The sequence below is a fragment of the Thunnus maccoyii genome, chromosome 20 (assembly GCF_910596095.1).
Source record: "Thunnus maccoyii chromosome 20, fThuMac1.1, whole genome shotgun sequence".
Classification (NCBI taxonomy): Eukaryota; Metazoa; Chordata; class Actinopteri; order Scombriformes; family Scombridae; genus Thunnus; species Thunnus maccoyii.
Genome location: NC_056552.1, coordinates 17,657,905 through 17,675,032, shown reverse-complemented (window position 1 = coordinate 17,675,032; position 17,128 = coordinate 17,657,905). Strand labels below are relative to the sequence as shown.

General features: G+C 42.7%; 1 protein-coding gene across 3 annotated transcripts; it reads left to right on the top strand.

The window, feature by feature from the left end:
- Positions 1-201: 201 nt before the first annotated feature.
- On the top strand, positions 202-16,992 carry LOC121886880 (katanin-interacting protein). Of its 3 annotated transcripts, none has more exons than XM_042397232.1 (29): positions 202-318; positions 854-952; positions 2,915-3,003; positions 3,290-3,465; positions 3,897-4,009; positions 4,122-4,223; positions 4,377-4,526; positions 4,768-5,008; positions 5,312-5,443; positions 5,539-5,690; positions 5,921-6,027; positions 6,286-6,382; positions 6,497-6,703; positions 6,996-7,133; positions 8,098-8,956; positions 9,931-10,698; positions 10,813-11,021; positions 11,385-11,463; positions 11,595-11,772; positions 11,996-12,161; positions 13,255-13,424; positions 13,521-13,585; positions 13,735-13,845; positions 14,548-14,687; positions 14,800-14,901; positions 15,002-15,162; positions 15,510-15,536; positions 15,862-15,947; positions 16,057-16,992. In XM_042397232.1, the coding sequence occupies exons 2-29, from the start codon at positions 941-943 to the stop codon at positions 16,113-16,115; spliced, it is 4,896 nt and encodes a 1,631-aa protein (XP_042253166.1). In that variant the 5' UTR covers positions 202-318; positions 854-940; the 3' UTR covers positions 16,116-16,992. The 3 variants fall into 3 exon arrangements, with proteins under 3 accessions (XP_042253166.1, XP_042253167.1, XP_042253168.1); XM_042397233.1 differs by having other exon boundaries at positions 827-952; XM_042397234.1 differs by lacking the exon at positions 15,510-15,536.
- The last annotated feature ends 136 nt before the right edge of the window (positions 16,993-17,128 follow it).

The following is a 17,128-nucleotide window of genomic DNA, read 5'->3' as shown; positions in this document are numbered from 1 at the left end:
TAATCATATGTTTCACTCTTGCATAGTTTTATTGTAAGTTTTGCATTTCAAGTGGGTGGGGGATCAATTTATTTTTATTTACTTTTATTTATTTTGTTGTTCTTTTGAGTCTTGGGAGAGTTTGTTCAATAATTATGAGACAATCTTAACCCCATATCTGTCTGGCGGGGGGCGTGTCTCACTCTGATGCGGCTCTTTCTATTGGTGGAGCGCTATCCTGGTTACCAACCAACACAACACACTGGGCACATGAGAAAACACAGAAAAACGCGTAAATTTCCAAGCTTATGGCAAACAAAATACAATTTAACGATGGCAGTAAGTATCTTTCTTATATTTATTAACGCCAGAGATAAGAGTATACAAGAATATGAACGCAAGACGTTTTTTTTCTGATTTAATGCTAACTAGTAACATGCTAACTTGTTAGCCTTTCAGTTTGTTATTAGCGCCAATGCTAACTGAGCTGTTAAGGCTGCTTGCTTACGTTGACTCTGCCATCAATATAAGGAGTTAATTTGCCAGGTAAATAGTTAACCGTACTTGTGATGGAGATGAGAGGAAAGCCGTGTAGCGTTAACAGTGTGTGTTAGCTATCAGTGCCATTCAAATTAGAATAGCTACGTCTTGTTAGCTCCCTGCGTGAATAAAGTTAACGGCATGTTAAGCTATTTCTAATGAGTTTTGACGAAAACATTTATACAATAAGATGGTTAATGTTTGCCTTGGAAATAGCGGGTATGTATTTGTTCTGCTGAATCGTCCAGAGGGTGGGGCGACATTTTAAACGAAGTGCTTTCAAGGTAATTTGGGTTTCATGTCACAGGTAACCTTCATCTCTGTCCCTCTGCAGCGGTAAACAGACAAAACGCAGATGTCGATTATATTTCTTGAAGATGTGGGGTAGGGTTATGTGAACAGCATCCTCTGCGGCCACATAATGGATAAAGAGGTAAGCAAAAGGTCGTTTTATGTAACGACTCATCTGCTATGCCAGTATTTTTAGGTTCACATGATCTGTCTTTTTACTTGACATGTGACATCGTGAAGAAGTTGCCTTCAATTTTGTGGGCAGCCATCGCCATATTTTCGAGCAGTGTCTCAGCTGTCACTCTTCCTCTGTGCTTTGTCACCACTAACTATTCTCTATTCTTCCTTCAATTTTCTTTGCTTCCCTTCTGCTCCTGTCATTGACAGACGCTGTAGCCTAGTAGACCCGTAGAAACTAAGTAAGGGCCTTGTGATTTTTTTTTTATTATTATTTGTGGTCATTTTGCATGATCATGCATGGGTTATAAACTGAAATGGCATGAGCTGTAGGTGACTGTCTTATGCAGATAACTGATGCTCCTTCCAAGAAACCCACATTGGTGTAATTTCTCACTGGCTGAAGGTCAAGGCCTACATTTCTAACATTAAAGTGGACAGAAATCAGATGTTTTTATGAGGATGATTTAATCCAGCAGTGTCTTGATAAAAAGTGGAAGGGGGGGGGGTGATTGGAGACCCATCTACTGGACCCCCACATTGGGATCCTGGCTGATGTGACAGATGTATTTTTACAACAATATATCTTGTCAAGCATGGCTTATAAACACAAACGGTCAGTTGTTTATCACTCTGGTTACTGTGGCATTTTAAGTGATGGTTGACATCATAGATGAGTGACATGTATTGTCGGTGCTGGTTTCTTTGAAACGGCTGCACTTCATGTATTATGCCCAGACACATTATTGCAAGATGTACAAGCAGTGCTTGCAATTTGTTCCAACCACTCTGTGGCCACTGTTGCACTCACACCTTGTGAGTACCATGGAGGACCACCTTTTAGAGAAGAGCCTCAATTTGACAAAGCATGGACTCATAAAAGTGTTGGACTTATTACACAGGGATCTAGGCCCATTCCGAATCATTAGTGTTTCTCAGTTTGTACATATTATAATAAAATAACACCTAATCTTAAAATTGACAGTTTGCAGGCCTTTAGAATTAACTAAATATTATTAACTAAATATCTTAATGATCATCATTGTGTCTGTTTGAAAAATATTAGACTGTGTTCACAGATTGATGTGCCTGGACTCAAATAGAGCTGCAAATAACAGTTATTTTCCTTATTGATTATCTGCTGATTATTTTTTAGGTTAACTGATTAGTCGTTAGGTCTATAAAATGTCAGAAAATAGTGAAAAATGCCCATTAGAATTCTTCAAATGTTTTGTTTTGTCCAACCAACAGTCCATAGTCCAAATACATCCACAGAAGACAAAGAAAACCATTGGCTTTTCTTTTTTTTTTTAGAAACTACTAAAACAATTAATTGATTATTAAAATAGTTGGCAATTAATTTTCTGTCAATTGACTACTCGATTAATCAACCGATCATTGCGGTTTTAGTCTTCAAACTGTCTTTGCAATTCTGTTAAACTGATGACCAGTTCTTATTTGGGGCCCTAATGTTTTACAAGAAAGCATTCCCCACTTTTTCCCATCACATTGTTTATATCAGCACTGCTACAGCACTGACTGATTGTTTTTGATCCTTGTACAAAGAGATGCTTGAACAGGCACATTTGGCACCAAAAACCACATCACATTGACAGTTAGATAAATGGTATTTTGTCTATCCACCATGTACCTAAAGTGAACATCTTGACACAATTCGTGTACTGCATCAATGTTTTATTTACTCAAAACTGGAGGAGCAAGTTGTTTGCATAAATCTTGTGATGTACCATATATAGTGGATATCGATTGTAGTCTGTGAATGTGAATACCTGTCCAACAATGATGTCTATTGTGGCAGTGAAACAGCTGATGTAGGCTTTTCTGACTCTGCATCGTGTGTGTGTGTGTGTGTGTGTGTGTGTGTGTGTGTGTGTATGTGTGCGTACTCTTGCGCGTGCTCTTGAAGGAGAGTAAGGCGTGCCAAGGAGAGAAGCTCGCCTCTGCTGTGGATGACACTCTGGATGAATATTTAATCGCCCTCCAGCGCAAAAACAGGTAAAGTGTGAGCACAGGCTGTTGGGGAGAGACAGATTGGATTTCACAGAGGATTTCCATGACTTTCAGTGCTGCCTAATAGGAGCACTGATTGGTTCCTTGCTTTGAGAGACAAGGAATTAGTGTGTGATGTGCTGTAGAGTAGGGGAGTGGAGGTCAGTATTGCTTGAAAAAGTGTGTGATGTTCTGAATTTTAGCTGTCTCATACCTGTGATGCACTCTTTGTCAGATTTTTGTTCATATATTATATTTGTAGAGATGGTTATCAGTTGTCTTTGGTCCTCAGGATCCTTAAGCGCCTTAAAGTCAAAGACCCCAGGGAGATTGAGTTGGAGCAGCTAGAGCAAGGCTTTTCCATTTATCTTAACGGAGCCAATGCTGAAGCCGGCAGGAAGCATCCCAAGAGCACCAACCACAAGTCTGTCACCTCCCCACCTGCTTGGAGGCCTGCACGCACAGCAGGTACGCTGCCACTGGACCAAAATAAACCTATAAACCCTCAACACTAAAAATCTCTTATATAAGAGCTCATTATTTTTTTACCTCTCTATGTGCAAGGGGAAACATTGTGCATGAGTATTCTGGCATTTTTACACTGAAATCCAAGGTTCCTCCTGATAATCCAGGTCTTGTCGTCTCTGTCATCCAACAGAACATATGGAACCACAAGCTAATAGCCACCACTCCTCAGCTTGTAGTTTGCAAGGCATGATCCCATGCCCAGTCTCAGTGAATAAACGATAGTGACAGTTGTAGCTGGCAGCCATTTTTTTTCCTTCTTCCTCTATGTGCTGTGGACCATCTGCGTGTGTGATTGTGTGCTCCTTCTCCACCGAGGCAACACTCTGCTGCACGCTGCTCATGTTCCTTTTTGTGCTGTGACTCATCGGCAGATGTCTGTAGAAGCGCCCACCAGCTAACTGAAGATAGCCGTAATCTGGAGCAGACCAGCAGGCAGAGGAGCCACACTGCCCCAGGAAAGGTCCAGAGGAAAGAATGGGTGCAGGTACAGACTTGTAATCTCTTAATATTTGTTATCTTTGACTGTTGTGTATCAGAGATGCATATTTTCCCATGAAAGTACACTGATTGAAATGTTTCCCTTTTTATGTGTGCAGGATTCTGTCAGAATTCGGACAGAAGAGGGACCAAGTTTGCGGATATCCCCAGAAAAGCGCTACACTGAGGATTTTGAGCCCTATGAAAGTGTAGACATGGAGGTAGAGTAAAGATATAACAATGCCTACTAAGCCTGTGTGTGTGTGGGTGTTTTTTTTAGGGGAGGGGCTAGGTGTCAGCTGCAGCTGTCTGTACTACTTAGCATCTCTCCATCTCTGCTATTTCCCTTTATCCAATCACTGTACTTCATGTAGAACTCCAGTCCGCGCTCGCCTCGTAGTCCCTGCTCCCCGAGGGACACCTGCAAGGTTTCGCGCTCCTTCAGCTCCAGGCCTGAGAGCCAAGGAGGACAAGCAAATCAGGAGCACAGCGAGAAGGTGCTTCTCAACCTTGAGGAAGTGAAGGTAAGCGCAAGAAGAAATACGGATGTTGTTTTATTTCATCTTGTCAAGGTGGCATGAGATGTCGTGAATCATCTAAATTTGTTTCGAGCTCCTGGGTGTTAATTTATGACGCTTTTTCAGCAGTAGTCACACAAATCAAGGGAATACTTGCAACAGTCAGCATGCATGTGCGCCTGTGAGTGCTTACACTGATGACTGTGTGCACGGATGCGCACATTAACGCTGACCTTTTGTAAACTAGGTTTTGCGTCGGAGCCTGGAGGTTAGCATGTGGCGGAGCAGCCGTGGCTCAGCGGGGGAGGAGTCAGACGAGGAGTGGGTGGAGGAGCAGATTGAGAGGGACGAGAGCACTGAGAGTCTGGACGAACTGGGGTTGCCTCTCTCTTCCTCCAAGTCCTCCTCCAACCCTCGGCCCAGCTCTTCCCATAGCCATTTCGACTCAGCAAACCTCATAGTCCTGGACTTTGGACCCTCACCTAAAGGTAGGTTTCAGTATCCACTTTCTTATGTAAATTTGTTATTGATTTTTAGGATGAGTCTTAATTGTCCAGAGTGGTTCTCTCACCTCCTTATCTGCTTCATCAGCACTGAACTGTACACAAGGAGAATAAGCAATAACATCAGCTGTCACTGCACAATTAAAATCCCATGTTTGTCAGCACGTGGCATGCAGAAAGACTGTGAACCTGAAAACTGTCTATTTAATTCATAATAGGAGCATTTATTCCAAATATTGCTCAGTGCTTCCCTGAGACACAGGTTGTCCATTTTCTCCATTGCTCCAGGTCGCAAGATTGAACGCTCTCTATCTGCAAAAAGGAAAGACAGCATTGACACCTTCATACCCACCAAGCCTATGTTGGTGAAGAGCAAAACATTGGATAGGCCACCTTCAAAAGAGAGCTGGGATGGTCAGAGTAAGTCCTGTAACATTTAAAAAATGTGGTCTCTGCAAGGTTGGATAGCATAGTGTATGTGTGTTGTTTTAAAAGACATGTGCTTTTTGCTAAAGGGCCAAGGAGTCGGGTGGAGAGGCCCCTGTCAGCGGCCAGGAAGACGTCCTTTGAGAATCAAGACCCAGAGGAAATGGCGTGTGGGGTGCGCCAGGCCATCCAGAGAGAAAACAACCCCGTGCAGAGTCCTGAGCCCTTCAGTCGCAACATGGTCTGCCTCCCTCAAACTGTATTCCTCCCACCTTTACTCAACTCTGGGCTATTTCATGTTAAAACATTTTTCTCTACTGATAACAGCTGTTTTTATGATGATTCAGAACATTAGAATGCCTATATTATCTCTACACTTGTATTGTAGTTTTGTTGTTTTCCAGATTTAGCTTATATATGAAACCAGTAGCAAAAACGTATTTATCTCTTCCATTGTGTTTCTTCATCCAGGGCAGGGGACACCAGATGATGAATGGCTTAGTTCATCACAACACCCACGACAAGGATGAGAACGGTGTCACTTTGGCCATGCAGAGAATCACGCTTATGGGCCCCAGGTATACTTACAGAATATGGCACTTAAACACACAAGCACTGAATGTACTGTACACTCTGGCTTCTGTGGGATAGAAAAACACTTGGTACTTGTTGTAACTCAGAACAAATGTAATAGTGTTTTGTAGAAACTGATTGGAACCTTGAAGACTTATTTATCAATATAGCTATTCCAGTGATCAGCCCTCCCTCCCTACATATATGAAGGTCAGAGAGAGTAAACAAAGCAGCAGAGCTGAGGATGTCATCCTTCTGTTCAGGCAGCAACAGAAACTGCTGAAAGCCTTGGAGAAACTGGAAGGTGGACCCAGCTACAACATCCCTCAGAGTGTCAAAACAGATTACAGCAAACAGCTGGTGAGTCAGAAACCCAGTCTCACAGTTCAGAATGAATGATAATAATACTGCTCAGTGTGATACAGACAGAAAGCGAACAGAAGCACTTGGAAATGTTTTGTGTTGTCATTGCAGAGAAGGCAGCCCTCAGAGGTCACCCCTGCATGGTATGTTACCATGGAGATCCTGTCAAACTGGGGGAATGCTCTGCAGGTCGGGCTGACGGAGTTGCAGTTTTTCTGCCTCAGAAACAAGAAGCTGTATGTTTCACCTCATGACCTGGACATCAGGAACGCTGACTACCCTGGGAATCTGGGGGCACTTGTCAATGGAAAGGTGAAGGTGAGACTCTGCCTGCCTTATTAAGATTATTTCTGCTTCTACATAGGTCTACACACATTAAATCTGATTCAATAATTTGAAAATTAGCAATGTAAGAAATGCATAAAATGTTTTTATCCCATCCTTGTCATGTTTACAAATTTTCTTTGAGTAAATTCAATAGCGCTATTGCAATAGTGAGATGAGTTTATAGCAGTTTTTTTGACATTTTTCAAATAATTACTTTTTACGTCATTATTTACACAGACAAAATATTTGCTCGTGGTTTTTATCTACTCTCTTGGGTTGACAGACCACCAAAGAGCGTCACATGTGGACGTGTCCGTTCCACCCTCCCATCCAGCTCTACTTCATCATCAGGAACACGGAGCGCTCGGCAGACTTTGGAATATCCCGCATCAAAATCTGGAACTACAACAGAAGCCTCAGTGTATGTATTTTTATTGTAGCCATTCAATTTCATATGCAATCCTTTCTGCACATCTTTTGATTTATCCCTCTCTTGACTTCAGAGATGATCCATTTTGCTGTCTGTCAAGCTCATAAATCCTACATGCTTGTGTGTTGTCACTATAATGCTTGGTGACTGTATCGGCGTGGTGGTGTCAGGGGTGTGGTTCTCTTTAAGCAGTGGCTGACTGAGCTGCCAGTCAGTCTGTCCAAATGTGGAACAGGGAGAGATTAGCCCCAGAGGATTAGCATTAGAGGAAATGTGGGCTTCTGCCTCTCATTCTATCTGCTGTTCATAGAGGGGTACAATCCCCACATCGTATCTCCTTTCTATGCTACTACAGCGATCTGGAATTACTCAATGTCGTTATTGGATTGTGAATTAGTGCTTGAACCTGTTATTTATATATATACACGGAGCTGTTGGTGAGAAGGAAGTTCTAGGCTGACCTGAGTCCACGTTGCGATGTTGCGTCGAGCAGATTTGAGTTGGGCTTTAGCCATGTCTCTCATGGCAGCCATGACTGCATGGTATCTGTGAGAGGGCTACTTACGGCTAGCTTATGTAAGAAACAGGTAAATGAATCAGTTGTGTGTGTGTATGAAATGTGATATACTACACTTTTTTGCACCATATGCTTTTTTGGTTTGCAGCTTGTGTTGCTTTGCTTAATTAGAATCATTATGTACTCAAAATATTGTTCTGTATACATCATGAAATGCTAAATATGTTCGTGTGATACCTTTTTAATCTGAAATTAGCATGTTATAACTTTACTTAAATGTGTAGAATTTATTTTTGTTTTGTTTTATGTCAGACATTAAAATCTGAAATATTTTTGCATTTTGTTGCATAACTGGGTGTTAAAAATCAAATGGTGTACAAACTGTTCTGAAACATGTCTATATATTCAGGGTGCAAGTAAATTGTGTTTCTTTTCCAGGAGCTTGACGTCGGTGCACGGCATATAAAGCTGTACCTGAACAGCACATTGGTGTTTGAAGGTGAGCTGGAGAAGGGCTGTGGCAACCAGGTGTTTGACTACAGCACCACCATTGATCTCCAGGATTTCCAGGTCTCAGACTCCTTGTATTCCAGCCCTGTGTCTTCAGGACACAATCTTCGAGGTGCCAGCCCCCAGCGCTATGATGATAGGAAGGGTGGGGAGGGCACCCAGACACACCACAGTTCAAATCCGCAGCCATCAGATGCAGCAGACCAAGCAATGACAGACATGCAGGAGAAATCGCACACACCGCTTCCACCCATCGCTCCTTCAGCAGCGGGGGTTTCATCCTCTGCCCGTCGCTCCTCCTCGCAAAGAAACTCTTTTGACCTGTCTGCCTCAGAAGAGCCCCTCTCTCTCAGGCAACAGGTGGAGCAGCCAGCACCCATGGAGCAGACAGTCACCACCCAGCCGTCCTCCTCCCGGGTGGCCCCCCAGTGGCTGCAGCCCCTGAACAGAGGAGCTCCGGAGGGTTGCGAGACCAGCAGGGAGAGGCCGCGGTGGCTGGTGCCTCAGCACTCTGGAGAGCCCAAATCTCAATCAGCCTCAACCTCTTCAATGCTCCCGGAGTTGCCGTGTAACCCGGGTCGGGTGTGCAGGGGAGTGGAGAGGACGGTAAATGGGAGTCAGTGGAAGGCTGATTCTTTGGATATGAGCTGCGACCTGCTGGAGGAGCTTGGAGAGCAAAAGCTCGACAGGCCCATCAGTGGACGCAGGAGCTCGTTCCGAAACACTGTGGTCACCACCAGGCAGACAGAAGAGCAACACCTACGAGCTACTGCACTGTCAAACACAGGTAGGCACAACTACTGCCTCCTATTTTTGAGGTTATAACACTGAGATAGAGATCTGTGTTGGGATGTGATTATGTCACACTTGTAGTTTATTTTGCTCTGTATATCACCTAATACTATCTTCTCACAGACTATCACACATCTAAATTCAATATTATGCATTTATTAGTAAACTCTGTTCGTAAGAAATCAGATAAAGACTCATTAAACATATCTTGCTTTTCAACCAACTTGCCTTCAGCTTGAGGCTTTGTATTTTTGATCACAGTTTGCTTGGCTACTATCTGAGTCGTTTGGTTTGATACATTTTATCACTGGCTCCCTATGTTAAATGCTGCTCCCTCTCAGTAACTTTTCGATATTAATTAGTTTGTTTTGAGTCCTTACACTCACCTTACTGAACAGCCATGCTAATTGTCCTTGCCATTGTGCTGTGTAATGACTGTCTTTGTTTCCACTGCAGATTAACTTTTGTCATTCTGTAATTTCTTAACTTTAAGACCTACATTTTTCTCATTCACATTTGGCGGAATTTGTCATCGCTACAGATGTCTCCCTGAACTTAAATAGGATTGTGAAACAGGATAGGTTGCCTTGTTAGAAAGGTGACTGCCTCCTGCATTTTAATCCCTTGATCTCACAGACTGCAAATAATAACCTGATTTAAGGGACTGTTCATAGGCTTACGCAAGTACTCACACTTTCCAGTTTACATACCAGAGTTCCAAACTCTCTTCTGGTCTGTGAACTATTTTTAAAGCCAGTGAAATGGTCAGTAGACAATTCATTTATGATATTTAGAACTGCATAGAGGTGTGACATTTACTGTACAATTACACAAAACATATTAACTTGATCTTTTTTCGTGTATTGAGTGTTTGATGATAAATGTAAAGGCAGTTTATTGCCATCAACAGATTATCTTATTTTCTTAAGCTCATTATTGTTTCATTGCTAACGTTTGTGCGTTGTCCAGAGGAGCCGTTGTCATTGGTAAACACCAGCAGGAGGCAGGGCACCCTTCGAGCCCAGCTGCACAGCCAGCAGGACGACACCCTCATGGAATCCTGGGACTCCCTCACTAAGTTTAACCAATGCCAACGTGGACGCATTTCAAACACTGGCTTTGAAGGTGACATCTTTGATGAGTTCCTCCAGCGCCAGGGCCGTGGTCCTCCCACAGTCCCAGTCAACCCCTCCTCAGCACCCAGGAGCCCACTTTCCTCCTTGACCTCTCAGGGGGCACTGTGCGAAGGCCCCGATGATGATTCGTCCATGGAGCGGGAGGAAGAGTTTGAGATCCCAGTGCTACCCCAGGGCCAGAGGCTGGTCATCAACATCCTGTCCACCTGGGGCGATCGCCACTATGTGGGTCTCAACAGCCTGGAGGTTTTCAGCTCCAGTGGAGAACCCCTCCGACCTGCTCACATCCGTGCTGACCCTCCAGACATCAACATTTTGCCAGCTTATGGCAAGGATCCACGTGTGGTCACCAACTTGATCGATGGTGTTAATCGCACACAGGACGACATGCACGTTTGGCTGGCCCCGTTCACCCCTGGTCGGAGCCACACCATCTTCTTGGACTTTGGAGCTCCCTACCAGGTTGCCATGATCCGAGTGTGGAACTACAACAAGTCACGTATCCACTCTTTTCGAGGGGTGAAGGAGGTGGAAATGCTGCTGGATGGAAGGTGCATCTTCAGAGGCGAGATTGCAAAGGCTTCTGGGACACTATCTGGAGGTATTTGATCAAAACAGCCTCATAAGTTTTATGTTCCCTTGTATTACTTTTTTTTATCATCTGTTTGCTTTTATCATCACCTGCTCTTTTTTCCTGACTCTGTTGTGACTCCAGGGCTGGACCAGTTTGGCGACACTATCCTGTTCACTACTGATGATGAGATCCTGGAGGCTATGTCTCGATATGATGAAACCTTCCTTAGTGAAGGTGAGGGTCCAGAGAATCTGGTATCCGAGGAAGAGCTGCAGAGACCACGCACCGCAGATGGAGAAGGAGAGGAAAGACCTTTCACACAGGCTGGTTTCCGAGAGGAGGACCTCACTGTAAGTACAGGCCTTATCAGTAGTACACATTTGCTGTATGTATGTAAATGCATAGAAATTATGTAAATCCCACTTCACTAGTGTTAAATAGCAAACCCAAATCCTTAGAAATTAAAGAATTTGATTAATTTAGGCACCTAGTTCCCAACTGTGACAACAGTGGTCACTAGCCAAACAAGACATTAAAACCATTTATTTAACAAAACACGTCATAGAATATCTTTCTTTTGGAAACACTGCTGCTCAGCATTCCCACATTGCTTTAGAAGAATAGCTGACAGTGTGACAGGCGTCAAGATAAATTAGCCATCACACCGTCCAACAGGACAGCGTTACACAAATCTGCTTAAAATGTTTTCTCAGTTGAAACTTCACCTCAACCCCACTGTGAGCCAGTCTGAGGAGGACATGGGGCATATTCCTGGGATGTACACTGGAATGTGTGAGTGCATATTACATATTATCAACATTATTCTGACATCACATATTCAGTTCTCCTTTCTATGCAGTGTTAAACATTAGCTTTCGATACGTGCAATGACTAAATAATATGATTGTCTCCCTCCACCCCAGGCCTTCGACTAGAGCTGGTGTTAACGTGGGGTGACTCCCACTACATGGGCCTGACAGGTTTGGAGGTGGTGGGGAAGGATGGAGAGAGTTTACCTTTGGACCTCAGTATCATGGCTGCCTCACCCAGAGACCTCAACGACCTGCCTGACTATGGACATGATTTGCGCACCCTTGATAAGTATGTCTGACACTGTCTGCTCTGTGTGAATGTTGAGTACACTGACATGATCCTGGTGACTTATTTGTTAGTTGCAGTAGATATAAAAGTAGAATAACCTTAATTTCTGTGATTTCCTGCATCATATTTTACACTTTTACACGTTTCGTCTTCCTACCCTGCCTTCAATAAAAATCTAATATCACAATCAAAATCGTCATCAGTGTCTATTATCATTATCCAGGCTTATAGACGGCCACAACATTACCACTGATGACCAGCACATGTGGCTGATCCCTTTCTGCTATGGAGAGCCCCACACCTTGAACATTACCTTCAACGAGCCCCAGACCATCGCTGGACTCCGTATCTGGAACTACAACAAGTCCCCTGAGGACTCTTACAGAGGGGTGAGAAACTTTTCTTTTACTATGTTTACGTTTACTATGAAGTTGGAGAACTATGGAAGTTCCCTTTTTAAATAATGCTAATAATTAACTGAATATATCAGACTTTGTAACACATTAAAAGTCTAGACTGTAAAATGGATGAATATGATAAACTATCCATACACTAGTCAGCATCATAGCTCACAGTATAATGATCAAGCTGGAGATCAGTCAGTTTTTGCGTGGATAATATGACCCAAGTGAAATCACACGTCACAATCTCGTGTCAAGTCCTGTGTCAGGCTGAGTACACACATCAGACAAAAGTAGAATTCACACATTTAAATTGCTTCTTGTGTACAAATTAACACCACTAACTTGTGAACCTGCTCAAAACATCACACAGTTCATAACTGAACAGTGATAACGTTACTGCAGAACACTACAAGGCATAGAGTGACATTGAAAGGTTCTATGCAGAAGACTATAGACAACACATTAAAGAACTGGTCCACAGTTTTTCAAGGCTGTCGTAAAACAACAGTCAGGTGCCCAAATGAACACTAAAATAGTTTTTTCTTGCTGTAATCATTCCTCCTGTTCATACTGACCATTAGAAGATCCCTTCATAATGCACTTACAATGTAAGTGATGGGAGACAAAATCCACAGTCCTCCTGTGCAAAAATGTATTTAAGTTTATCTGAAGCTAATATGAAGCTCCCAAGTGTCTAAATTAGTCAAATCAAGCAGATCTTTTTAGTGCCTCTTTTTGTTACTATACTTCCACCGCAGCTCAACAGGGAAACACTGTCTGAGGAAACACAAAGAGGGAATTTTATGCTAAAAACATTGTAAATGTGGCAGATGTCCACTTGATATTTGAAGCTTATATGAGGCTTCAGCAGTCGGAGTTAAATACATTTTTGCACAAAATTACCTATATTGGAAGCACATTAGAAGAATATATTTTAATAGCCAGTATGAACAGGAGGAATAATTACAACAAGAAAGACGTATTTCAATGATGATTTGGGCACCTGACTGTTGTTTTAAGACAGACTGGAACAACTGTGAAACTGTCCTTCAAGAAAATCTCTATATATTTGATTCAGGTGAAGGTGATCCATGTGTTCATGGATGATGTTGCCATCTCCCCAACGGAGGGATTCCTGATCAGGAAAGGACTGGGAAACTGTCACTTTGACTTTGCCCAGGAGATCCTCTTTGTAGACTTTGTCCAGACGCCCACCGACAACAAGACTGCTGAAGATTACACCCACAAGTAGGAGCTGGAAATGAAATGTGCATGTACTCTTATCTTATGAGAGATTGCTAAAAATGCTTTTCCTAATCTGTAATTTTCTTGTTTTCAATTCAGAGGAAGCTCTAAGAAACAAGAACAGGCCAGCATGGACTATGAAGCTCCCATCATGCCTTGTGGATGTATCCTTCTTACATGGTTTGGACAGTTGTGTCTGAAATATATAATACACACACACACACAGTAGTTTAGACATCAGGCTTTAGCCCAAGCCTTACGTGTGCTCTAAATGGTGCTTCATGTTGTATATTCCTTGACCTTTACCTGCCAGTCATTTTTCAGCTGCAGCTGTTAACAACATGGGGGGACCCTTATTACATCGGCCTGAACGGCCTGGAGTTTTACGACCAGAATCATGAGAAGATCAGTCTCAGTGACAACAGTATCCTTCTCATGAGTTCATATTGGCCTTTATGCAGATATCCTAACAAACCTAACCTCTTCACAACTGCAAGAATATATCTATTTTATCTCTCGTTTTATCTGATCTAATATTTACTCATAAAACAAGACTAAAATTATTTAAATTACAAATTATGAATATTCTCCTCCTGCTGTAGGAGTGTAAATATTAAAACCTACCATAAGGATGCTAGAATAGGGGGTTGAACTCTTGAGTAATTAAAGCAGTTTTGAACAAGGTCCAGTTTATCAATCACTTGTGTCTAAGCCATGTCAGTAGCATATTATGTTGGCTCAGCATTGTTTACTGGGACACTAATGTAAAATGATACAATCATTAATGTTATTAGGTACACCTGTGCTTTTTCTGCTGTGACACCTGGAAATGTCATTGTAATTACAGCCTAGTGAAGATAATTACTACACAGTTTGCATCATAAATTTATGAGATCAGGCTCTACTTAGGTAATGTGGAGCAGGAGTGGAGACCCAGACAAAGGAGACACATTAAAGGTTAAAACCTTTTGAAAGACCATAACTGCTACACCAGCCAATGCTATTTTGAACAGACTATGAGGGTTGATTCATATCTGACTGGTTGAAGTAGTAAATTAATAGTAGCTGTTGAAGGAGTATTAATGGGTATTAATAGACATCCGCTCCTCAACATTTTATCCACCAGACATCGCTGCTTTTCCAGACAGCGTGAATGTACTGGACAATGTGAGTGGTGATGTGAGGACTCCAGATAAATTAATAGATGGAGTCAACAGTACCCATGACGGAAGACATATGTGGCTAGCACCGGTGCTCCCTGGACTGGTGAGGATGTGTGTGAGAAAGAGAGAAGAGAATAAGTGGCCACACTGCAATCAGTTAACAGATGAAAGTTGGTCTTACACTTGTATTGAGCGTTTTGAATGTTTCCACATAGGTGAACCGTGTGTACGTCATCTTCGATCACCCGGTGACCGTGTCCATGATCAAATTGTGGAACTACTCCAAGACATCACAGAGAGGAGTAAAGGAGTTTGGGGTAAGCCTCTCTGTCTGCTGTGAGCTGGGCAATCTCTTTGTTTTTTTGTTTTTTTTGGACCTCAAACAGAAAAACCTGTACGTCTGTCTTATGTGTACAGCTGCTGGTGGATGACCTCTTGGTGTACAACGGCATCTTGGACAGCGTGAGCCACGTGGCGCGAGGCATTCTGCCTAACTGTGATCCAGTGGTGCCTTACCACACCATCCTCTTCACAGACAACGCATACATTGCACACCGTGAGAGGAACACAGTCATCAGGTATCCTGGCATTTCAGGGCGAAGATATGATTGACTACTTTGTTTCCTGGCTGTACGATGTTGCTGCTCAGTCCTGCATCCTTTCTTAAACATGCATGTTTCCTTTCAGTCGTGGTACACATTGTATAACTATAATAGGATTTGTCCAGCAGTCTGTATGTAAAGTTGAGTGCCAAATGGTCAGACAGCGAACTTATTACTTGTGAATTACTGTGAATTATATCAAGACCATTTTTGAGCAAAGTCTAATATTAAGAAAGTTATGGCTTGACAGAGAAGGTTAGATAAACCTCACTGTCCTCAGTAGTGAGTTGTTTTGAACAGAGCTGTGCTCTTCTCCACTTCAGCCCCCGTGGCAGCAGACACCACCAACAGTGAGTAACAGAGCTCCTGAAAGCCTCGTGTCAGCACCTCCCTGTGGTCAATCCCTGTATTGAAAATTCCTCAAGTGCCCTCAAACGTCCCGCAGTCATCCCACACCCTCACCACACGCTTGACTTGTGATGCCCCAGTTCCTCCTCTCTTCCTTTTCTCTCTCCTTTTGTTACCTCTCAAGGCCTGGACCTGCTGGCTTCAAGCTTTGTTATCAGTCACTCCTCCATTTTGTGTCGTTCCCTCTTACCAGCCTCCCACAGGTGTGTACAATCAGATTTACTTCAAGCGTATGTGCTTTGTCTTCATTTTCTCGCTGTGTTGCAGTAATTACGTGGAGGATCAGGATGTGAAGATGACCAACGAGAATCAGATAGTCCATCACAACAAGAAGAAGCAGACGGCAGATCCAGGTGAGTCGGGGAAGGAACTGGACTTGTAAAAGTTTTAAAAATGTCAATTTAGGCAAATTTTAATTTACTAATGCTTAGCTAAAAGCTTGTTTGTCGTCCCTCCACGCAGCTCTTCGGCCTAAAACTTGCATGACTGATGGTGGGAAACATGGAAAGAGGAGGTACTGACAGACTGACGAACAGACAGACATGAATTCAGTGCTCATACAAAGAGATCAGAACTGAAAAGGAGGAACTATTGCTGTTTCATCACATGTTCTGGTGGGTTACCTTTGAAAACCTCCCTTAAGTTGAAGACCCAAAACAGCCATGTTTAGCAATGGTAGCCTGGTGGTGAAATGCTTGACAGCAGCTCTCACAGTCCACACTGAAGAGGACGGAGTTTGCACAATGGGTTTGCACACACACACACAAACACACACAGGATTCCACTTTATGGTTGGATAACTCCCCTTTCCCTTTGCTGTGAAAACACACCCACAGATACATGTTATCCTGAACACGTACTGTATAGTTGTCCCTCCCACAGTGCCAGGATAAACCTGTGAGGCTGCATTCTGTCAGCCCTGTTATTGTGCCTAGTAACTAAACACTATATCTGTGGCTGCTACTTGTGACTTTTGTGCTGCATATTTAAATGCTGCTTGTGGCGTGTAAATAGTCAAAAAGCTCTTAAGGCCACACGGATACACTCTCACATCAGGATGTGGCCGACGCTACATTTATTAATGAATTTTATCCACTGATGAGCCTAGTCACTCAGCTCTTTGCCTAATTGGTACGAGAGCTGACTAACACACCCGCCAGTGTACCAACAAATCGTAATGCTATGCAGACACTAATTTATATATATCAATACTTTATATCTGTTGGCTAATATAGTATATTTCAAAGCCAAATGCTTTTACTTTGGGGAAGTTCTTCCAGAGAGGGTTTCAGCTTTGGAAGATTTATATTGATGGCTAAAGTGTAACACTTGTAGTTGAAAGTACAGTGGTCAGATTTTGTATGTTTCAATTTGAATAAAATGAAAAGTGAAGCTTTAGAGGATGCTGACAAACTCCACACTTGAATCTTAAAAAAAAAAAATTGGCATTTGGCTCCACAAAATTAGGTCAGTGTATTTTTTTTTCTCTCCAAAATATAAGTTTTCTGCTTAGCATCAGGTAAAAAAAAACACT

Bases quoted from the DNA above. Each gene is read 5' to 3' on its own strand.
- LOC121886880 (XM_042397232.1), top strand. The intron at 12,162-13,254 runs GTGAGAAACTTT...TATTTGATTCAG, and splicing joins CTGAGGACTCTTACAGAGGG to GTGAAGGTGATCCATGTGTT. The intron at 15,163-15,509 runs GTATCCTGGCAT...TCTCCACTTCAG, and splicing joins GAGAGGAACACAGTCATCAG to CCCCCGTGGCAGCAGACACC.